Source organism: Lycium barbarum, chromosome 6 (genome assembly GCF_019175385.1).
Source record: "Lycium barbarum isolate Lr01 chromosome 6, ASM1917538v2, whole genome shotgun sequence".
Classification (NCBI taxonomy): domain Eukaryota; kingdom Viridiplantae; phylum Streptophyta; class Magnoliopsida; order Solanales; family Solanaceae; genus Lycium; species Lycium barbarum.
In genome coordinates, this window is record NC_083342.1 from 87,948,355 (window position 1) to 87,974,157 (window position 25,803).

Here is a 25,803-nt window from a genome sequence, read left to right on the forward strand (position 1 = left end):
TAATATTTATAAATGCTCCATAATGGAATCGGGGGTTCACGACCTTTTGTCACCCCGATAGAGTATAATTGTCTTAAGTTTCCAGTCATGCATTATGGTAATAGTATGATGAGAATATGATGAGTCTATGATATGTATATGATGTTATCACACCGCGCCTACGTGGCCGGGCAGACACTGCTAAGGCGGGCAGCGTATACATCATGTCCAGATGACATGGGCAGACACCACTAGTAGGCGGCAGGAGATGGTACCCCGGACGCAGGAGGCCTGGACGCAGGCTAATGATTATCACACCGATCCGATATGGACGGACAACTTATACATTTATGCATATATGATATGATGATGATTATGCATAAGACAGCATGTGTTATTTCTTTTTATAATTGACGGCTAGATACAGATGTTCCTTATTGATGCTTCCTTTATTTCATTGACTTATCATTATTATTTCTTATGCCTCTCATACTCAGCACAATGTTCGTACTGACGTCCGTTTATTTGGATGTTGTGTTCATGCCCACAAGTAGACAGGGAGGTGAGCTTGATCCAGATTCGTAGGAGCTGTTAGCTGATTTGAGAGCACTCCATTATTCCGGAGGTGCTTTGATTATTCTTTTGTGTACATACGTATATCTTGGGCACGACGGGGTCCTGTCCCGTCCTTATGTCTAGTACTCCAATAGAGGCTCGTAGATACGCAGTGTGGGTTATATGGTCTCACAAGGTTGCTATTATGTTTATATAGATTATTTTGATGGCCGAAAGGTTTATGTATATAAAAGTATTTATGTTTTCAAATGAAAAATAAATTTCTTTTAATTTGAGTATGAATGTGATAAAAGAAAGTTTAATGAGTATGATGAGTAGTAGAACGAGTGGTGCTCGGTGGTTAGCCCCGGGTACTCGTCACGGCCCCTAGCCGGGTCGTGACAGATATGTTGCATGTTTTAGTTGAAGTTTCGACGTATAGATTTATCAGGCCTTCTCCTACAGCCTCTCTCATCTCACTCCAGGCAGAGGCTATGTCATTCATTTGTCTTCCTGTACTATACGAGCTCTTGTACCTATCTAGACTAGATCCCGAGAAATTTCCTTTCAGATTTATTATGTTTGAAACAGTTTGTACGAAGTTTGTACTTTAATTCTGTAATTTTAAAGATGGTTGTTGTAATAGTTCTAAATGTTGGGCTTAGTTGGTAAAGGTTCGCCTTCTAGGTTAGTAATTTGGTAGGTGCCCGCACTACCCGTAGGTTGGGTCGTGACAGCCATAATACCAAGCTGATGTATGGGTAGTCCAATCAACACACATGACTCAATCCAGATGTAGGACAGGGTTTAGGATTCAAAAACAGATTTGGAAACTCATATTAGTAGCAACTATGTTACCAACTATTTAAACTTGAGATAATTAGGTGTAACATAATATCAAAACTATCTTTTTCCTACTTCTTCAACTCAAGGAAACACAGCAAAGTGGAAGTGTGTAACTCCATCTCTTCTCAAATAAAAGCCATCATTTTAGATGAAGGCAGTAATCATAAAGGGAGCATACTAAACCCATCCAAAGAGCAGTCAAGAGAAAGATGGAAAACATCTTATTTATCTTAATGCAAATTATAGGCTGGTGGCTACTAAAATAAATAATCAGTCATAGGCACTTTTGATATAGACAAAAACCAAAATCAACTACTGTTAGCCAATAACTCAATCAGAAACTATGTTCAAGAAGTTTGCACACCAACTTGTTGAATATGCAAAAAAGTTAAACAATGAACTTAGTTCTTCCAGGCTTAAACAGAAGTTGGGAAAACACATAATGAACTGAAGACACAGCCAACACTACAACAGATTTTAATCTCTCCTAACATGCTTCTAAAATGACAAACTGTATAAATATCAAGCAGGATTCTCAACATATTAATTCCATTAATATTAAACACCTTGAGACTCATTTTTAGTTTTCAGAGAGAAAGTAGGGACATGCTAATACTAAAAATAGTTAAGGATCTTCAGAAACTTGTTTTAAGCAATACTTTAGTCATTTTGGAAGGAGGAAAAGCCCAGGCAGGTCACCAGAGTTTCAAAAACTTGAAAAGATGTTAACATAAAATAAGTTACCCCCATCCTCTTTACTTTAGCAAGACCTTAGTCAAGTTAGACCAATTTTAGGGAGATATGTTAGTCAGGCTTAAAGCAAATGAGTTCCCTTTTGTCAAAGCTTCATACTCAAGAGACGAAAGGACAGATTCAAGTTTAGCTTTTTGAGACCCTATCATATATTTCATCCAAACAGATTTAATTTAGAGAACCTAAACATACAACCCAAATTTTTACCTTTATCTAACTAATCATAAGATTTAAAGAAAGAAGAGGATTTATGGTCCGAGTCTTATTAACATACAAATGGGAGGTACATTCATTTGTCAGGAGGAAGGTTAAACAGGTTATCATATTGCATACATTCATAGCTTAACTGGACTTCAAAAACATTAGGGATTACAACTTTTGAAAGAGCTAGTCTCCATCATGTTTACTAGTGAAGGAAGGGACTCAAGAAAATGAGTATTAATGAATCAAAAGTCAAGTGGAAAATGTATTAAATTGAAACTGCAAGTGATCAAGTTCAGTCATGCTTAAACTAGAGGGAAACACATTGTTATTGTAAGGAATGAACAAACAACATTGAGAGACCAATTTTAGTTGCTTCAGAATACACTAGCCAGGACAGAAGGAAGCACAACTCTGACAGATACATCATATCAGCATATACATGACCATCCTCTGGGCAAAATAGGGAAAAGTAAGCCAAAGAGAAAAGGGACTTTTCGTGAAACAACTAAAGAGCTTACATTCAACACTCTAATCTGATGCATCCTTAAGTTATCTCTAAGAATCAGAGTTAATTCCCAAGAGCACAGGAGCAGAATTTAAGCACACTAGCAGTTAAACACATTGCCTAGAATTAAGACCAAACATCCATCCTTGACTTCCACATTCTTCAAAGTAATCCACACCAACATTTGTTTATAAAATTAAAAGGAAAGTGAGGATAACTAGCAATATCTTGAGAACACAAACTAATGCTAGACTAATTGCCACACACACCCATTAATTGATATTATGGTCATATGGAAATTAGGGATACGGGTGCAAGCTATGGACTTAGCAAAACTGGACTGAACATTCAACACATCACACACAATGTTCAGTTTGAAACATGAGAAACCTTTAAACCTTTAACAAATTAAAACCTCAACTAAACATGTATTGAAATTTAGGAAATCATTTTGATGGTACTCTAGCTTTAAACACACAATATATTTTGATTTGCCTCAACATTTCATCCTTTAATCAGCCGCACACATAGGTCAAATACCAACAGACCCCAGGATTTTGAATATTAATTTTAAGAAACAAGTCTTGTTATTTGAGCAAGTAGCAATATCTATAACAAATCCCTTTTCTTATATTTTAACATATGGTGAGCTAGTTATACATAAAATGAATAGATTCTATCTTCTCCAAGACAACCGAACCAGACTCTTCTATTCTTAAGCCCATATTACTGGTTTAGCCCTCGAAACTCAACGGCTTAGCCGGGTTTCTGAATGTTCTTGCCCTTAAGAGGTGTAAAAACCCTTTTGAGGTGCAAGACCAGAAATTGGGCCTCAGAACTCTGAAAAATCCCCCTCAAAATGAAGAGAAAGGGTTTCTTTTTATAGAACCCGAATGAAACATGCTCGTTTAAAATTGAAATTCAAAATCCCCAAAACTTACATAAGAAGCCAGCTAAAATCCATTGCAATTTTGAAGAGAGAAAGGATATGCTACCGTTGACAACCAGTTGGAGGTGCACATTTGTGCCTAGTGGTAGGGTTCTGCCCGTTTGCGACTGTTCTCCTTTTTTTTTTCTCTTTCTTTTTTGGTGAAGTAAAGGGAAGGGAGGATTCAATGAAGCGGGCTAGGTCAGTCCCTTTTGGGTTGGACCCAGCCAGTTCTTAGAATAAGGCCAAATTTTGTGTATATTTCCCACATATACATAATGTATATCATTAGCGTATACATGCGTATATATATGGTATATATACAATATTTTAAGAAACTCTTAAATACCACAAATGTAAAATAAAAGTATTTTCATTTGTCTTAAATTATTTTAATTAAAACCAAGCTATATTCCTCAAAACATAATTAAACTCTATTTCGACACTTAATTCACCCAAAATAAGCTGCTTATTACTTGATTAATTAAAATCCCTCGACTTTGATGAAGTAGAACACTAAATGATGACGGATTGTAAATGCTTGAAACTAATAACTCGTAATTAACTATTTTTGGAGAAAACATAAATGAAAATAAATAATTACTCTTGTATTTTCTTGAAAAATATGCTAAAAATGACCTGCGGTTGTTCTTTTGCTGGCGTTTCGCCAAATGTAATGGCAAACTGACTCGGGGGTAATTTTTTGTAAAATTGATTTGACTTGTAAAATACATATTCTACTCCATTTGTAATCCACGGACTCCAAGGAATTTAGCAAAACTATTGGAGGTCAAAATTTAGGTGTCAACAAGTAGAAAGAATAAATATGTAAGTCTCATAATTATATATATATATAGTAGAAATAGTGCGGAATAATAATAATACCCCCAGGGTCTAGTCTAAGTCATACAAGAGCATCTAATGAAAATATACAAGTCTAGAGTAATAATACAAAAAACTGTCTATGTCTCTGAAGAGGAATAATAAGACATAAGATAGGAAGAGTCTTCAAGGCAGCGAGCGTCCGTGCTCACCCTGAAAACTCGCAACAATGCTGATAACGGCGATCAACCACGTGAGATGGAAGCAGACCCAACCTGATACTCTGCATTCATAAAGGAATGCATCAAGTGCAGGTCAGTACAATACAGCGGTACTGGTATGTATCATCGGCAGACTAAGCATAGCTAACACAATTCACATAATAAAGTAAGATAGGCAGATAAACCAATAAGTATAAATCAAACATAACCGAAGCCAAGTATGCGTCATCGCCTAAGTAGAGCATCTAATCCCAAATGTGTCATGTCTCAATATATCAAATCCGAGTAAAACATCAGAAGTACAACACCAAAGCATCTCAAAGTAACACGTCCATGAAATGCAATGAAATAATGTATGGATGCAATGCAATGCCGTACAAATGTTGTGTACACATGTACTTCGAACGGAAATATCGATATCTCGGTAGCACAGCCCCAAGGTGACTCGTGAAGTCTAAGTGCCACCCATCCCGAATCTTTTCCCAACAGAAAGACGGGATCCCGGATCTTTACCCACGGGGGGTTCTCACCGGCACCACCCTAGGGGACCTGCGAAGTCCATGCACTCACTCAATCCACGATTTCGGAACTAACATTGGATATCAGAATTTCACATCACTCTCATTTATAAATCGAGCCAGGATCATCATAATTGTAACACCTTGTAAAACCGTACTAAACCATATTCATGACTTAGGAGATTAGAAACCTAAGAAGGAGAGTGTCGGAATCGAAAATATGTTTCAGTTCAGAAAAGCCAGTGTTACGCTTCAAGGGATAGACTGTAACGTGTGTTATAGCCTGTCGTTCATACCGTAATGGGAAAGGCTTCAAAAAAATCATCATCTCGTAACTTTGACCAAAGGACGGTTCATCTTAACGAACCGTAACATGAGATACGATTCGCATCTCGTGTCCGTAACCCAACCTCAAACTTAGACCCTCTCTGTAATTTTTACACGCATTACAGTCCAGTGTTACGGACCGTAACATGGTCTGTAACAGTGCCGCAACAGCGATAATTAAAAGACAGAAATTTAGTTTTTATTTCATTAGTTTCATTCCTCTCAAGCCCTAACACGAAGGTTCTCTCCTCTCAGCTTCTCCAAGCATCAACGTAAGCTCTTTAAGTCCATCCTAAGTGAACTCCATCAATTACCCGTGAATTCTAAGTAGGAATTTCATGTTCTTAACATAGGGTTTTCAAGAAAACCCACCTAAAGGAATCCAAGACCAAGGATTAGAATTCTTCTTCCAAGTTCAGATTTTTATTTCAAGCTTGGAGCATTACCAAGTATGTAAGGTTGCTATCTACGAGTGGGAACATCATTGTTCTTCCCCACACTTCTTCTTCCATAAAGTATGAAGCTTTACGAAAACTAGGGTTTTTAACCATGTTCATGATAACCCTAGGTCCATGCCCCATGTTATATTATGTATTAAATTGTTATAAATTCTCTATTGTGTTCTTGGTACATCATTCTGATTATTGAGAATCTGTCTGTAATCCATAAAAACCCATACTTTACATTTTATAGGTTCTTACATGCAAGTTTATGAACTATTATGATATCTTCAAGAAAAGCTATATATGTTTTATAAGTTCATGCAAGAATAATGCGAATGATATCCATGTACATGCAAGTTATAATTCATGAAAAGCCATGGGCAGGAACTGCCACTTATTTTCCATGTTCATGTTTTGGGAGTTGCATGAATTGCCGAGAAGGTTTCAAACAACCTGAAACTACGTAGCTACCGTTGGATGAGTATCGCTCCACCCATGCTTAGGACGATCTCTCATAATGACTGGATCATTTCATAAAATTATTAAATCTCATGTCCCTGGCAAGGTATGAGTGTTCTGCTGGTAGGAAACAACTACCAGACCATGTTGTCGGTTATATTTACTGCTCTCCCTACTTACGATACTTTACACATGTTATATATGTATATGTACTCATGTTCATGATCATGTTTTCAGTTTAGTCTCTATTATGTTATTTCTATGTCCCATGTTATTTCATTCAGTTGCTTTACATACCAGTACATTCAATGTGTTGATGTCCCCTTTTATTGCCCGAGAGCCTGCATTTCACGATGCAGGTACAGATTTATAGGATGCCACATCTGCTCAGTAGGATTCGCTCGTATTAGTTTATTGGTGAACCCCATCCCATTCGGTATTTTTAGTCAGTTATCTTTATTTTATCAGTTATGCATTTAAAGGTATGCTGAGGGTCTTGTCTCAGCAAGTGCCTTTTCCAGTTAAGACTCATGATTAGAAGTTTCATAGACTAGCCAGTTTAGTTATGTTAGACATGCCAGTTGTTTAGCCATCTTTGGCTCAATTTACAATATTTCCGCATTCATGTTTTAAATCAGTATTTTATTAATGTTATGACTCTCATGTTTTATAAAAGCTCATCACATTAATGTTATATTTCCGTTCATGTATGCCTCATGATGATTCAGCAAGCCATGTGGTTCACTCGGTCACATGTATTATGGCACCGAGTGCCGTGTTACGCCCAGGCCATGGTTCGGGGCGTGACAAAGCTTGGTATCAGAGCCTAGGTTCAAGTGTCTTAGGACGTTTATGAAACCGTGTCCAGTGGGGTTACTTTGATATGTGTGAGGGCTCCACACATATAAACAGTTGACCACCAAGACATTTAGGATTGTCTCACTTCTTTCATACTCTAGATCGTGCAGTTAGAGTAGTACTCTTGTGATGCCTTTCTAATTCATGCGGGTACGTATTTTCAAAAAATGTCTGCGAAAAAAAATACACCAGGAGGACCACAACCACCAGCCAGAGGGCTACCGCGGATGTAGCTCACGAAGAGACCGTTCTGACTCAGACAACAGCCCCAACCGCTCCTACAGTTGCACCTCCTAGTGATTTGGATAGGGATGTTAGGAGTGCTATCATCATGCTCACATAACTGGTAGCAGCTCAGGCCCAGCGTCAGGAATCTGGGTCAAGTTCATGGAATAATGGAGAGTCTTCTAAGACTAAGGACTTTCTCAAGATGAATTCCCCAGTCTTCATGGGGATAAAGAAAGATGAGGACCCTCAGGACTACATTGATGCTCTTCAAAAAATCTTTAGGATTTTGACAGTTACGGAAACCGAAGCAGCTACTTTTGGACCTTATCAGCTACAGAGCATTGCTAACACTTGGTATGAATCTTGGGAATTATCCCGAGGTAAGGATGCATCTAATGCTACACGGGATGAGGTTGCAAGTGTATTCTAGACCACTTCATGCCAATAGAAGTCAAAGAAGTTAAGGCTAAGAAATTCCTGAAGCTTAAGCAGAATGGCAGGTCAGCTCAGAACTATAATTGTAATTTGTTAGTCTAGCTAAGCATGCTCCACTTATGATACCGGACATAAGGGCAAGAATGGGGAGGTTTGTTAGTGGTCTAGATCCCATTTGTGTTATGGGGCCAATATTATTACACAGAATAGGGGAGTGACTATCTCTAAGATGGTTACTTTCGTGCAGGGAAATGAGACAAGGGTAAAGGAGGAGGAATCCCCACAGAAAGAGAAAGACAAGGATTTCCACAAAAAGGTTAAGTCTACCGTACAATTCAGCAGTAACGGGAATAGGAAATTCTTTAAGAACAAGTCAGCAGGACCTGCTCCATCCACAACAAGTGCCCCAGTCCCTAAGTTCCGAAATGACAAGAAGCAGATCTTCAGACCATCGAGTTCTTATTCTCAAGCTAGTGTGAGCCAGTCAGCCTATACTATTCCAGCTTGCAGCAAGTGTAGCAAGAGACACTTAGGTGAGTATCGTATGGGTACAGATGCGTGCTATCGTTATGGCCTGAAAGGATACATTTAGAGAGATTGTCCATCAGCTAGACAGGGTACCGAAGGTTACATGGCACAATCCACAAATTCAGTAGTCCCTCGTAATAATCAGGCCCAACAAGGGCACAATGCAGCTAAGTCTGGAAACGCAGGTGGAGGACGAAAGCGTTTGTATGCATTTAAAGGTCTTCAGGATACAGAAGCTCATATAGATGTTGTCACAAGTACACTAACATTTTTCACTTTTGATGTATATGCCCTTATTGACCCCAGGATCCACCTTATCTTATGTAACCCTATTTGTTGCTAAGAAGTTTGGTATTGAACCAGAAAAATTTCATGAACCCTTTCAGGTGTCCACCCCAATGGGAGAGTCAGTCATAGCTAGGCGTATTTATAGGGGTTGTCTAGTTCTAGTTTATCATCGCAGGACCATAGCTGACTTAGCAGAATTAGAAATGCTAGACTTTGATGTGATCATGGGTATGGACTGGTGTGTTGTAGAACTAAATTTGTGAGATTCGAGTTCCCTAATGAGCCACTCATAGAATGGGAGGGTAATTCAGTAGTACCCAGGGGTAGATTTTTTTCTTACCTAAAAGCCAGAAAAATGATTTCCAAGGGTTATATCTACCACTTAGTTCAAGTTAAGGATTCAGATGCCCAGACTCCAACTCTCCAGTCCGACCCAGTTGTAAATGAGTTTCTAGAGGTCTTCCCCGAAGATCTTCTAGGAGTCCCTACTGATAGGGAGATTTACTTTGGAATTGATCTACTTCCCGGCACTAAGCCGATATCCATTCCGACGTACAGAATGGTTCCAGCAGAGTTAAAAGAGTTGAAAGATCTTCTTGATAAGGGGTTTATTAGGCCTAGCGTTTCACCTTGGGGTGCGCCAGTTTTGTTTGTTAAAAAGAAGGATGGTTCCTTACGGATGTGTATTGACTACTGCCAGTTGAACAAAGTTACCATTAAGAATAAGTACCCTCTTCCCAGAATAGATGACTTATTTGACCAACTTCAGGGTGCCCAATGTTATTCCAAGATTGACCTAAGATCAGGCTACCATCAGTTAAAGGTTAAGGAAGTTGATATTCCGAAGACCGCTTGCAGAACCCGTTATGGCCATTTTTAATTTCTTGTTATGTCATTTGGGTTGACAAATGCGCCAGCTACTTTCATGTATCTTATGAACAGGGTCTTCAAGCCTTATCTCGATTTATTCTTCATTTTCTTCATTTATGATATTTTGGTATATTCCCGTAATCATGCACAACATCTCAAAATAGTGTTGCAAACTCTTAAAGATTGCGAACATTTTGCAAAATTCTCAAAGTGTGAGTTTTGGCTTAAGTCAGTGGTGTTCTTAGGCCATGTTATCTCAGGTGAAGGTATTAAAATTGATTCTCAGAAGATTGATGCCATAAGGAGGTAGTCCAGACCCACATCAGTTTCTGATATAATAAGTTTCTTGGGTCTGGCAAGCTATTATAGGCGTTTCGTAGAGGGATTTTATTCTATTTCTGCTCCGTTGACTAAGTTGACTCAGAAAAGTGTAAGTTTCAATGGTCAGATGCTTGTGAGCGAAACTTTGAAGAGTTGAAGAAGAGAATAACTTCTGCTCCAGTTTTGACGCTACCAGAAGGAACCAAAGGGTTCGTGGATTATTGTGATGCTTCGAGAGTTGGTCTCGGATGTGTCTTAATCCAGTATGGTAGGGTTGTTGCTTATGTGTCTTGATAGCTTAAGACTCAAGAAAAGAATTATCTGACTCATGACTTAGAGTTGGCAGCTGTGGTTTTTGCACTTAAGATATGGCGTCATTATTTGTATGGAGTGCACATTGATATTTTCACAAATCATAAAAGTCTGCAGTATATCTTCAAGCAAAGGGAGCTGAATCTTAGGCAGAGAAGATGGCTCGAATTGCTTAAGAATTATGATGTGGATATTCTCTATCATCCAGGGAAAGCAAATGTTGTAGTCGATCCTCTTAGTTGGCGTTCCATAGGGAGTGTAGCCCACGTTAATGCAGATAAGAGAGTTATGACTAAGGAAGTTCCCCGTTTGGCTAGTCTTAGAGTTCGACTTTTGGACTCCGAGAATGGTGGTGTGGTTGTTCAGAATAGAGCTCTTTCCTCTTTAGTCGTTGAAGTCAAGGAGAAACAGTTTAGTGATCCCTACTTGTTGCAGCTAAAGAAGGGGATTCACAAGCATAATACGACGCCTTTTGAACAAGAGGGAGATGATGGTACCTTGAGGTACCGAGGCAGATTATGTGTTCCAGATGTAGATGGGCTCAGAAAGCGAATCATGTCTGAAGCGCACAACTCCAGGTATTTCATTTACCCAGGTTCCACTAAGATGTACCATGATATTAAGGAGATTTATTGGTGGAATGATATCAAGAAGAATGTAGTAGATTTTATAGCTAAGTGTCTAAATTGTCAGCAAGTGAAAGCCGAACACCAGAGGACTGATGGCTTGGCTCAGAATATTGATATTCTTGTCTGGAAATGGGAAATGATCATTATGGACTTTGTATCAGGTCTGCCTCGTTCAGCTATGAGGCATGACTCTATATGGGAAATCGTTGACCGACTCACTAAGTCGGCGCTCTTTTTGCCAGTCAAGACCATATATTTAGCAGAAGATTACGCCAAGTTGTATGTGTTGACACCTAATTTTTGATCTCCTGTAAGTTATTTTAATCACTCAGGATCACTAGGCAATAAGTTTCACGACTCGCCTAGGGGCCGTTACGGGTACCCGGGGCTAACCACCGAGCACCACTCGTTATGCTACTCATCATGCTCATTAAGCCTTATTTTATCAAATTCATATTTAAATCATAAGACAATCATCTTTCATTTGAAACATAAATACTTTTATATACATAAACCTTTCGGCCATCAAAATAATATATATATATATATATACGGTAGTAATCTCGTGAGACCATGTAACCCACACTGCGTATCTACGAGCCTTTACTAGAGTACTAGACATATAGACGGGACAAGACCCCGTCGTGCCCATAATACATATACATGTATATACACAAAAGAATGAACCAAGTAACACCTCCGGAACAATGGAGTGCTCTCCAGTCAGCTACTGGCTCCTACGAGTCTGGATTAAGATCACCTCCCTGTCTACCTGTGGGCATGAACACAGCGTCCAAAGAAAACGGACGTCAGTATGAACATTGTACTGAGTATGAGAGGCATAAATAATGAAGATACATCAATGAGATAAAGAAAGCATCAGTAAGGAGCAACTATATATGACTATCACTTATAAAAGAAATAACACATACTGTCTTACTCATAATCATCATCATATCATATATGTATAAATATATAAGCTGCCCGTCCATACCGGATCGGTGTGATAATAATTAGCCTGCGTCCAGGCCTCCCGCATCCGGGGTACCATCTCATGCCGCCCACTAGTGGTGCTTCCCGTGCCATATAGACACGGTGTAATCATCTATAAGCCGCCCGCCTTAGCGGTGCTTCCCGGCCATATAGGCGCGATGTAATATCATCAACATGTACTCATCATAATGCATGCATAGAAACTCAGAGATAGCTATACTTTATCGAGGTGACATAAGGTCGTGGACCCTCGATTCCATTATGGATCATTTATAAGTATTCTGCCTCACCTTGAAGGAAATAATATATAAGGTGAGTGTATAAAATAAACAACATCATTAACTTTATAGGGATATTATATCATGAACTCTAGAATCTTTAGACTTAATTCATCATCATTATTGGGCTCATAATATATATCACTTATCTCATATGGCTAGTCATGAACATAGACTCTTTGTTTTCCGGAATGTAGGAGATTCAGGAAGAAGAAAGCAAAGTCAAACCATAGGATTCATGCCATAGAAAGAAAGAACTAGCCTCACATATCTTTGTCATTTAATTAGTCTATTTTTCGCTTGTTCTCCTTCAATGTCACATTTCTACCTTCAAGAGAGAATTTCGCATTAACGTTAGTTAGTCGGCTATAAGAGCGAGCTACTATTTCTAGTGAAAAATTGAGCAGCATTTCCTTTGTTTATACTACTTTCCCCATATTCTATATCAACTCCCAAACGCTCACAACAACATTCACAATATGGAAAACAACCATCATCATTTGTATACATTTACCACAATTCACCATTTCTCTTCAATTTCTCCACAATTGTGGTTATGGTTCATTATCGCGTTATCTCATATATAATACTTATTCCATGTTCTAAATGTCATTCATAACATTTTTATAATCACAAATTATCAATGATCATGGCTCAATTCAAACCTTTACTCAACAATGCTACTATTCACACCTTCATGACCCATTTCTTACATCTTTCTATAATCAAAGTGTTTCAACTCTTCCATACCCTAAATAACATGTAAATGCCACAAAACTTACCTTAGATGTTGTAGGAACAAGCCTTGAGTGGTATTACTCTTCTTGCACCAAAACCCTAGTTTACTTCTCTTGAAATTTCTTAACTTGGATGAACTTTAATGGGTTTCCCACACTTGGTTTTGTCGATTTGATGAAGTTGATCATCAATTTCTCATGAGTTCTTGTATATGAAATGTGTGGAAGTTTCTAGAGAAGTCTTGAGTTGTGGGGAATGAAAAATGAAAATGAAATAAATGAACTTGGTTATCTTATTTAAAACTTGAAATCTGATTCGAAATAAACAGTAGTTGAAAGTGCACAGTGGTCGTAAACTCGGTTTACGGTCCGAATTCTAGAATACGGGCCGTATTTCATGGGCGTATTGTTACGCCTCAGAAAATTTCCCGTTGGTACGCAAGTAAACGAACTAGTGATGTGTGCGAGGAGTGCGAGTGTATAATGTTTCATGAGCAATGTGCGTATATGGACGAGAATGATTAGAATGAAAAGTCGAGAAATGTGAAAAGTTAAAAGTTGGCAAAACTGCCCAGTGGTCGTAAAGTGCAAAATACGGACCGTAAAATGGAATACGGTCCGTAAACTGGCAGTCGTAAATTGCCATGCAAGGTTTCAACTTTCTGCCCAGTTGAGAAGTGGTAAAATACGACCAGGAGGACGGACCGTAAAGTGATTTACGGCCCGTAAACCATGGTCGTAAATCACCATGCATGCAGCCAAAGTTTCTGGTTCTGCTTAGGGTTAAAGACGACCACGAGGGACGGTCCGTAAACTGAAATACGGACCGTAAACCTCCATGGACGACCACTGTACACCTCAGCACAGATTTTTAATTCATTAAATATGAGGACCAAGACTTGTTTTATTTCATTTCTACATTACACCACTTCTCTCTAGAATCATCTCTCTACATTTATTTCATAAGTTTTCAAGGATTATAAGTCACTAACAACATAAACAAGTGAATCAAGTGTAAGCAAGCCATTAAATACCGTTCAACTCAAGAAATGCAAATGGAGAAAAACTAGGGTTTTGCTCAAAGTGAAGTATTATCAACCAAAGCTTGTCCCTACATCATCTAAGGTAAGATTCATGATATTTATACATTGGTTAACATATTGGGGAGTTGATATACATGGATGGTAGAAGTATATACTAAAATGGTCAATGGACGGTGAAATGAAGAATGTGGGTAATGTGAATGACTAATGGCTATTGTTATTAAATTAACGAAGGTAGAAACTTGAGCATCGAAGGAGTACGCGCAAGTGTTGAATAGTTCGACGAGGAGGTATGTAAGGCTAACCCTTCTTTCATAAGGCATGGTTCCTTGGCCAAACTCTTAAATCCTCTATATGAGTATGTTGTATTCAAGTGATTGACACTCCGAGCTCATAAGCTCACGATCCTCGATACGTGCTACAAATGTACTACGCACCCCATTTGACTAGTAAGCATAAGATAGAGATGTAGCGAAAACGATGATAGTGATGACGATGATAATAATAATGATGCTAAAGGTGCCTACGGGCTATTATATTCACATGTGCCTATGAAGGGCTATAATGACACCCCGAGCTTATAACGCCGGGTAGGATATATGTATATGAATATGTATAAAGTATGTATACGTTTAAGAAACGCGCGCACACATCTGCAGATGGTACGGATAACCCTGAAGCCTTAGTAGGGCCAGGTATGAGTAACCTTGAGCCTTGGTTGGCCAAGTATGTATGAAACACCGATCCTATGAGGTCGGGTATGCTTTGTAAATGCTATGTATATGAAATGACTATGTATATAATATGAATATGAATGTGATAAGACTAGGTATAAGAATACGAATAAGGACATGTATACGAATATGAGCACAAGTAGGGTACGAGTACTATTATGGAATACGAATGAAGACGTAGGTGTACTAATACGTATGAAAAATGGAAAGTCCTACGAAAGGCCAGTAAGTGCTATGACGATGATATTATTGTCTCCCCTCCTATGCTATTTCATATGTGGTTCATTATGCTTGTATATCGATGTTCATCATGCTTTACATACTCAGTACATTCTTCGTAATGACGTCCTTTTGTTTGTGGACGCTGCGTCATGCCCGCAGGTGCTCAGGGAGACAGACTTGACCCATAGCTGCCTATTCGGAGATTTCATAGAGAGCTCCATTTCCTCCGGAGCCATATGTTTGGGTACTTATTCTTTTGTGTATATAATTATGGGCATAGCGGGGTCCTGTCCCGCTCATGTGATATGTTATACTCTTCCTAGAGGCTCGTAGTCATGTGTATATGGTTAGACATGTCCGGCCTTGTCAGCCTATGTTTTGTATATCATTTTGTCGGCCACGTTGGCCCATGTACATTGACGTGGCATAGATGCCTATGGTGATATAAATGTACTGTTGTCCAATTGGGACTAGTTGATGAATGAATGGAAATGTATGTATAATTATATGGATCACCTAGATGTAAGTATAAGAGTAGGCTAAGAGGGTGCTCGGGTGGGCTAGCACCGGGTGCTCGTCGCGGCCCCGAGTCGGGTCGTGACAAAAGTGGTATCAAAGCAGTTCAGTCCTAGGGTGTATCTACGAGCCGTGTCTAGTAGAGTCTTGGTTATGGGTGTGTTGCGCGCCACACTTATAAACAAGAAGCTGCGGACATATTAGGAATAAGTGACTTTCTTTCTTCATAAGAATAGTGCGGTAGAGCTATGATGTAGGAAATTCTTGCTCCTAAATCGTGTGTTGTGTATTTCAGAGATGCCTAAAAAGGGAAAGGCTATGGCAGCCCAAAAGGGCAAAACGGTGGCAGAGAAGCGGGCTAAGAAAGGACTGCCACCGGTGGTAGAGGAAAGTGAGTCCCAGAGTGCGGCTCAATCTCAGTCCTCCCAGACAGTGCCTATAACTGAGGAGCGTGAGGGAGCCTCAGCCCCAGCTCCAGCACCTCCAGCTCCTCCACCGAATGCTTCCGGCCAAGATGTGAAAGAGCCCATTAATTTGTTGACCCAGTTGGTTGCGGCCCAGGCTCAGAGGCAAAGTTCAGGGTATGGTGATAGGGCTGTTAGTGCAAGGGCCCGTGATTTCATTACTTTGAACCCTCCGGAATTCTTTGGGTCAAGGCCGGAGGAGGATCCCCAGGACTTTATTGATGGTATGCTAAGGACGCTCCGGTTGATACATGCTTCGGACACCGAGTCAGTGGAGTTAGCGTCATATAGATTGAGAGATGTCTCGATTCAGTGGTATACGGTATGGATGGTTTCACGGGGAGCAAATGCACCTCCCTCGGTATGGCAAGAGTTTGTTGATGCTTTTCTCCGTCACTATATGCCTCCAGAAGTTCGGCGAGCAAGGGCCGATAAATTCTTAAATTTGAGGCAAGGTAGTATGAGTGCCCTAGAGTATAGCCTCCGCTTTAACTCCTTGGCTAGGTATGCTTCGGCCATGGTGGCATATATGAGCGACAGGGTACACTGATTCGTAAAGGGCCTAGGGCCACACTTGATGGATAAATGGTTGACTGCGTCCCTTTAGGACGGTATGGATATTGCACGTATTCAGGCGCATGCTCAGAACTTAGAAGAAAACCTACAGCAGCGGAGAAGTGAGCGCGAGCAGGATAGGGGTCATAGCAAGAGGGCTAGATCTTCGGGCCCAATAAATGAGTCCAGAGGCGGACACAAGCAACAGTTCCCTAGACATTCGGGCTATTCTATGACCAGTGCACCTCCACGGTTTTCAGGCCAGAGCCTTGATAGATCTACTCATCCCGGGCCAGGTCAGAGTTATTCGGGGTCCCAGTTTAGAGGTGATTCAGGCCAGTCAAGGCCACTGATACCACGATGTTCCTAGTGTGGGAAGTCGTATTGGGGTCAATGCCGATTGGGTTCAGATGGTTGCTATTCATGTGGTCGACCAGGCCATATTATGCGTGATTGCCCCTCAGTACATGGTAGAGGTAGGACCCAACCATCAGGGTCGGTAGCCGGATTTTTGGCATCTGTGTGCCCTACAGGGCCAGGTTCACATGCGCCAGTCGGCCATGGTAGAGGTAGAGGCAGAGCTCCCAGTACTAGCGGTCCTCAGCACCGTATTTATGCTTTGGCTGGACGCCAAGATCTTGAGTCTTCTCCTGATGTGGTCACATGTATATTATCGGTATTCTCTCATGATGTATATGCTTTGATTGATCCGGGCTCCACATTATCATATGTTACTCCATATATTGCGGGTCGATTTATAATTGAGCCGGAGTCTATCAAACCTTTTGAGGTGTCTACACTCGTGGGTGAATCGGTAATAGCTAGCCGAGTATATAGGAATTGTGTGATTGTGATTTGTGATCGTCGTACTATGATTGATTTGCATGAGCTAGAAATGGTAGATTTTGATGTTATTATGGGCATGGATTGGTTGGCTTCTTGTTATGCCAATGCTGATTGCCGAATGAAGATGGTTCGTTTCCAGTTTCCGGGAGAACCAGTCTTAGAATGGAAAGGGAATGCGGCATCACCAAAAGGTAGGTTTATTTCCTATCTAAAGGCAAGGAAGATGATCACAAAAGGGTGCATTTATCATCTAGTACGAGTTCACGATGTAGAAGCTGAGTCGCCGACTTTGCAGTCAGTTCCAGTGGTGAACGAATTTCCGAATGTGTTCCCGGAAGAGCTTCCAGGCCTTCCTCCCGAACGGGAAATTGATTTTACCATTGATGTGTTGCCAGACACCACACCTATATCTATTCCTCCATATAGAATGGCACCCGCGGAATTGAAAGGGTTGAAGGAGCAATTGAGGGACTTGCTTGATAAAGGCTTCATTAGGCCTACTTCATCCCCGTGGGGAGCACCCGTATTGTTCGTCCGAAAGAAAGATGGCTCCTTGAGAATGTGCATTGATTATCGGTAATTGAATAAAGTGACGATTAAAAACAAGTATCCTCTTCCGAGGATCGATGACTTATTTGATCAATTGCAAGGTGCCAAATGGTTTTCAAAGATTGATTTGAGGTCCGGGTACCACCAAGTAAGAGTTAGGGAGAAAGATATCCCTAAGACAGCTTTCAGAACAAGATATGGCCATTTCGAGTTCCGAGTAATGTCGTTTGGGTTAACTAATGCACCGGCAGCGTTTATGGATTTAATGAATAATGTATTCAGACCTTTTCTGGATCTATTCGTGATTGTATTCATCGACGATATCCTGGTGTATTCTAGATCCGAGGCAGATCATGCGGAGCATCTGCGTATATCCTTGGAGTTCTGCGAGCTCGAGAGTTGTTTGCAAAATTCTCCAAGTGTGAGTTTTGGTTGAACTCAGTATCATTTCTGGGCCATATTGTTGCAGCTGATGGTATTCAGGTGGATAGCCAAAAGATTGAGGCCGTGAAGACTTGGCCAAGGCCTACGACTCCTACGGAGGTTCGTAGATTTTGGGGCTTAGCAGGTTATTACAGAAGATTTGTTGAGGGTTTCTCTTCTATTTCTGCACCGCTCACAAAGTTGACTCAGAAGTCAGCTAAGTTTCAATGGACAGATGCCTGCGAGCGTAGCTTCCAAGAGTTGAAAGATAGATTGACTTCTGCCCCAGTCTTGACACTTCCAGAGGGATTGGAAGGGTATGTTGTTTATTGTGATGCTTCAGGCGTCGGGCTAGGTTGTGTACTGATGCAACACGGTAAGGTGATTGCGTACGCTTCTAGGCAATTGCGGAAACATGAACAGAATTACCCGACCCATGATTTAGAATTAGCCGCAGTGGTCCATGCATTAAAGATATGGTGACATTATTTATATGGTGTCCATGTGGATGTTTATACAGATCATAAGAGCCTTCAGTATATCTTCAGGTAGAAAGAATTGAATTTGTGGCAACGACGATGGTTGGAGTTGCTAAAGGATTATGACGTTGATATCTTGTATCACCCCGGAAAGGCTAACGTTGTGGCTGACGCTCTTAGCCGCAGATCCATGGGAAGTCTAAGTGATGTACGACCAGAAAAGAAAGAGATGGCCCGTGAGCTTCAACAGTTAGCTAGCCTAGGAGTTCGAGTAGTGGACTCAGGTAGCAGCGGAGCTACTATTCAGAATTCAGCAGTTTCATCGCTAGTAGCGGAAGTAAAAGAGCGACAATATGAGGATCCCATGCTAATGCAGTACAGAGATACACTCCCTCAGAAAGAGGAGTCATCATTTGATATTTCGGGAGACGGAGTTCTCCGATGTCGAGGCAGGTTATGTGTTCCCGATGTGGTAGGCCTACGTCACCAAATATTGAGGGAAGCTCATTGTTCCCGTTACTCCGAGCACCCCGGAGCGACGAAAATGTATCATGATCTTAAGTCTATATACTGGTGGAATGGAATGAAGAAAGATATAGCAGAATTCATAGCTCAGTGTCCTAATTGCCAACAAGTGAAGATTGAACACCAAAAGCCGGGTGGATTATTGGAAGCTATAGAAATCCCAACTTGGAAGTGGGAAGTGATTAATATGGATTTCATTACAGGGTTATCCCGTTCTCGACGTAAGTATGATTCCATATGGGTGATTGTGGGTAGACTCACAAAGTCAGCTCATTTCTTACCGGTCAGGACGACCTATGCGGCAGAAGATTATGCGAAGCTTTATCTTAAAGAGATAGTGAAACTCCATGGCGTTCCAGTATCTATTATCTCCGATAGAGGGACCCAGTCTACAGCTAAGTTTTGGAGATCGTTCCAAGAGGGTCTAGGGACCCAAGTGCGCCTAAGCACGACATTTCACCCACAGACCGATGGGCAAGCTGAACGCACTATTCAGACTCTCGAGGATATGTTACGAGCATGTATGATAGACCTTGGAGGAAATTGGGATGACCATTTGGCACTCATTGAGTTTGCTTACAATAACAGTTATCATTCTAGCATTCAAATGGCACCGTATGAGGCTTTATATGGGCGAAAGTGTAGATCCCCGATTGGGTGGTTTGAAACTGGAGAGGCCAAGTTGATAGGCCCAGATTTGGTCCAGCAAGCTATAGAGAAAGTCAAGCTCGTACAAGATCGGTTGTTAGCAGCTCAAAGTCGCCAGGAGTCCTATGCGGATAATCGTCGAAGGAACTTAGAGTTCCAAGTTAAGGATTGGGTATTCTTGAAAGTGTCACCAATGAAAGGCGTTATGAGATTTGGCAAAAAGGGGAAGCTCAGTCCCCGGTATATTGGACCATATGAGATTGTGCGCAAAATAGGCAAAGTGGCCTATGAGTTAGATCTACCTCTGGAATTGGAGTCAGTCCATCCAGTATTTCATGTCTCGATGCTTCGAAAATGTGTTGGAGATCCCACTAGGATCGTCCCAGAAAATGATGTGCAAGTGACAGAGAAATTGACTTATGAAGAGGTACCCATTGCCATATTAGACAGGCAAGTACGGAGGCTTAGAAACAAGGAAGTGGCCTCAATTAAAGTTCTCTGGAGGAATAGCAATCGAGAGGAGATGACATGGGAAGCAGAAGAGAGTATGCGATTTTAATACCCACATTTATTTCAGCCCGTGGAAGAAGCCCAAGATGAGACGTCAAGATCATAAGGTACGTATATTTCCTCTTATGCTTTTGGGTCATGTGTGGCCAAAATTTTTATGTTGTTACGTTGTGGCCCTGTGTGGCATCGATATTATGGGTTGTTGTGGCAGGATGGTAGCGCCATATTATAAGGGGAACTCTGGCGAAATTTTGTAGAATTCCCCGAGACTTTAACATTCGAGGACGAATGTTCCTAAGGGGGGAATAATGTTACGCCTCGGAAAATTTCCCGTTGGTACGCAAGTAAACGAACTAGTGATGTGTGCGAGGAGTGCGAGTGTATAATGTTTCATGAGCAATGGGCGTATATGGACGAGAATGATTAGAATGAAAAGTCGAGAAATGTGAAAAGTTGAAAGTTGGCAAAACTGCCCAGTGGTCGTAAAGTGCAAAATACGGACCGTAAAATGGAATACGGTCCGTAAACTGGCAGTCGTAAATTGCCATGCAAGGTTTCAACTTTCTGCCCAGTTGAGAAGTGGTAAAATACGACCAGGAGGACGGACCGTAAAGTGATTTACGGCCCGTAAACCATGGTCGTAAATCACCATGCATGCAGCCAAAGTTTCTGGTTCTGCTTAGGGTTAAAGACGACCACGAGGGACGGTCCGTAAACTGAAATACGGACCGTAAACCTCCATGGACGACCACTGTACACCTCAGCACAGATTTTTAATTCATTAAATATGAGGACCAAGACTTGTTTTATTTCATTTCTACATTACACCACTTCTCTCTAGAATCATCTCTCTACATTTATTTCATAAGTTTTCAAGGATTATAAGTCACTAACAACATAAACAAGTGAATCAAGTGTAAGCAAGCCATTAAATACCATTCAACTCAAGAAATGCAAATGGAGAAAAACTAGGGTTTTGCTCAAAGTGAAGTATTATCAACCAAAGCTTGTCCCTACATCATCTAAGGTAAGATTCATGATATTTATACATGGGTTAACATATTGGGGAGTTGAAATACTTGGATGGTAGAAGTATATACTAAAATGGTCAATGAAGGGTGAAATGAGGAATGTGGGTAATGTGAATGACTAATGGCTATTGTTATTATATTAATGAAGGTAGAAACTTGAGCATCGAAGGAGTACGCGCAAGTGTAGAATAGTTCGACGAGGAGGTATGTAAGGCTAACCCTTTTTTCATAAGGCATGGTACCTTGGCCAAACTCTTAAATCCTCTATATGAGTATGTTGTATTCAAGTGATTGACAGTCCGAGCTCATAAGCTCACGATCCTCGATATGTGCTACAAATGTACTACGCACCCCATTTGACGAGTAAGCATAAGATAGAGATGTAGCGAAAACGATGATGATAGTGATGACGATGATAATAATAATGATGCTAAAGGTGCCTACGGGCTATTATATTCACATGTGCCTATGAAGGGCTATAATGACACCCCGAGCTTATAACGCCGGGTAGGATATATGTATATGAATATGTATAAAGTATGTATACGAATAAGAAACGCGCGCACACATCTGCAGATGGTACGGATAACCCTGAAGCCTTAGTAGGGCCAGGTATGAGTAACCTTGAGCCTTGGTTGGCCAAGTATGTATGAAACACCGATCCTATGAGGTCGGGTATGCTTTGTAAATGCTATGTATATGAAATGACTATGTATATAATATGAATATGAATGTGATAAGACTAGGTATAAGAATACGAATAAGGACATGTATACGAATATGAGCACAAGTAGGGTACGAGTACTATTATGGAATACGAATGAAGACGTAGGTGTACTAATACGTATGAAAAATGGAAAGTCCTACGAAAGGCCAGTAAGTGCTATGACGATGATATTATTGTCTCCCCTCCTATGCTATTTCATATGTGGTTCATTATGCTTGTATATCGATGTTCATCATGCTTTACATACTCAGTACATTCTTCGTAATGACGTCCTTTTGTTTGTGGAGGCTGCGTCATGCCCGCAGGTGCTCAGGGAGACGGACTTGACCCATAGCTGCCTATTCGGAGATTTCATAGAGAGCTCCATTTCCTCCGGAGCCATATCTTTTGGGTACTTATTCTTTTGTGTATATAATTATGGGCATAGCGGGGTCCTGTCCCGCTCATGTGATATGTTATACTCTTCCTAGAGGCTCGTAGTCATGTGTATATGGTTAGACATGTCAGGCCTTGTCGGCCTATGTTTTGTATATCATTTTGTCGGCCACGTTGGCCCATGTACATTGATGTGGCATAGATGCCTATGGTGATATAAATGTACTGTTGTCCAATTGGGACTAGTTGATGAATGAATGGAAATGTATGTATAATTATGTGGCTCACCTAGATGTAAGTATAAGAGTAGGCTAAGAGGGTGCTCGGGTGGGCTAGCACCGGGTGCTCGTCGCGGCCCCGAGTCAGGTCGTGACACGTATTTAAGCATAACAGAACCAGAAAGGTAGGCTGAGGACATGGTCATTTACAAACTAAGTTTACGGGCCGTATTTCAGTTTTCGGTCTGTATTTCAAGTCGTATTTAACCATTCAAGTATTTGGCAGAAAGTTGAAGTTTTGGAATGTTGAAAGACGAAAAGGCAGTTTACGGGCCGTATACTGCTTTACAGTCCGTATTTCATCGACGAGACCAAAGTGCAAATCTGCAACTTTTCACATTTTCAGAACCTATAAATAGTCGTTGGGCTCATAACCAACCTCTTATTCCCATTGCCTTTGAAATCTTACTTAGCGTCATCAAATGTCATTCCCTTCTGATTAAAACATCGTATACTCGTATTCTTCATTAGTCTATTCACTGTACGAGATTGAAAATTTCCGAGGTGTAACAATAAGTGAATAAGCTGAATATTTCTAATAGCCTTAAATGATTTTTACGAAATGCCCAAATCAATATTTCTTCCTTTTAAACCAGTAAAAAAAGGTTTTTTTTTTGTGCATCATGATTTATTTAGAAAATAATAAATAATTTTTGAGATATTTGGTTGAATTATTTTGAAAGAGGAAAAAGTGAAAGAAGAGGAATTCTTGTTTAATCGTTTAAATTTATTTTTAAAACAGTTTTTATATTTCACCTCTTGAATTTGGATAATTTAAAATATAGTTTAAGTAATTAATTATTCACCGTTTTCTCTACTACTCCTGATTTTACAAAGAAAAAAATAATAAATATAAATAAGTGTAATCGCCCTTTAATGATTTGATTAGGCTAGTTAGTTAACTAATTAATTATTATTTCCAAAAACTAAACCCCTTATCAGATATGTATTTTTCCTTTTGATTTTCCTTTTGCCTCGGTTACAATTAATTTAATTATTTCTTCATTTAAATAAATTAGCCTATGTTTTTAAGAAATCAGTTTGTTGGTATTTAGTTTAAAAAATTAACATAAATACGTTGGGCCAGGTCTCAGGTCCATTAACAACTTAACTGGCTTTCAAAATTATTTTTTCTTTTATTGTTATAAAAATACGTAGCAATATAATTTTCCCAGTGATTTAAATTTTCTTCAATGGTATTTCTTTTTTTTATTTATTTTATTTATAAATAGCTAATATATTCAGCATATACACCAAGTATACGCAACATATATATGAGATATATGTGTATACACAAAAAAGAGGCCCATTTTATTCCTCAAGAACGGTTGGACCGAGTCCAAGCCCAATAGGGGCTGACCCGACCCAAGTAAACTAATAAGGGGGTAATTACCCCTTTCCCTTATCATTTTCAGAAAAGCCAAATACCCCCTCCCCTTCTCTCTTTCCTCTTCCAGCTTAACCCTAGCGCCACCTCTGCTCTCTCTTCTCTCTCATCGCCCAAAAAAGGCAAACGTTCAGAGGTCTCAGACCTCAACAACTTTTTGTGCATCCAAATGGATACAACAATTAATGATTCAACGATTTCTTACTCAAAATCACTCCAATCGCGGTATAAGTCGTTTTCACTTTCAATTTTTCTTTTAATTCTTGAATCTAGTACACGATTTCTGCAATTGTTCTTTATTTTCGATATTATATTGTTGTATTTTTTTCTACTTTCATTGGCTGAGTACAAACGACCTAGATCGAGTAGAACAATACTCAGATCTGGCCATGTGTTCTTAAATCTGATCAATTTCAACCGTAGATTTTTATTTGGAAAGATAATTTGAACAAAGTTGATTCATCCCACATCGGTATTATTAGGTTTTTTCACAGCCTTCCCAACCTTCAACATAACAAAAGTTTTTTTTCAGAGTTGGAAAAAATCGAAAAGCTAGAATTTTAAGTTAAAAGCTTGAAATGTAAGCAAAGTATAATTTTAGACTCAAAAAGAAAACCTCTTCGTCTGGTTTGAGTCCTTCAGTCGAAAATTTATTTATTTTTTCTTCTTTGCTGTGGTTGAGTTTAGGGTGGAAGCACAAGGAGCTTGCGAATCCATTCTTGTAACAAACCGTTTGGTCGTTATAGTTCTTTTGGCACTTTTGCCCGCTCCCGAGCATTGATTAGCTCCCTTTTGACCCCGAGAGGACCGTTGACACATTTCTCGAGATGTCTAGACTGGATTCGAGCAACTTTGAGAAAAATATAGACTTGGAGTGAAAAATGGTTGACCCGAGGTTGACTTTTGGGCAAACAAACCTTTTTTAGAATTTCGTCAATTTTGAGAGGTCCGGATAACCGTTTCGAACTTGTGTGTGTGTTTGGTTCGATTCCTAATGCATTCGGATGCATTTCGGGACGTTGGATAGGAAATGAGAATTAAGGCATTGGTGGTTGACTAGGTCAATGAAACCTCCGTTGGAAATTCCGAGGCCACAGGTGCGTTCATAGTGTGTTTTTATGTGGGATTAGGTATCTGGTATAAGAGCAGATGGTCTCAGGAGCTAGTTAAAAAATCGGATCGGAGGAAAATATTGGGCTAAGTTTCTGGTGTCTGGTGCCCACTTTGGTGGCACCAGCACCGCAACGGCGGCACCACTAGGCGGTGGACCTACCACTGAAGCAATACGAGCCATTCGCTAAAGCGGTCACAGTACCACTGTAGCGGGTGACAGGCAGTTAAATTCATTAAATGAGTCTTAGACCCTCATTATTTCACATCTCGATATTGGAGCTTGGGAAAGCTGTTCTTGGACACAAATTGAAGGAATTCTTGGAGGTAAAACTTTTTCTAAT

At 40.1% G+C, this 25,803-nt stretch overlaps 1 protein-coding gene across 1 annotated transcript in view; it reads left to right on the forward strand.

Annotated features, from left to right (window-relative positions):
• Window positions 1–8,673, forward strand: part of LOC132644160 (uncharacterized) — a 32,180-nt gene extending 23,507 nt beyond the window's left edge. Inside the window, exon 2 of the mRNA XM_060360738.1 lies at window positions 8,329–8,673. Coding sequence (XP_060216721.1) covers window positions 8,329–8,673 — 345 coding nt within the window. The remainder of the gene's footprint in view (window positions 1–8,328) is intronic.
• The last annotated feature ends 17,130 nt before the right edge of the window (window positions 8,674–25,803 follow it).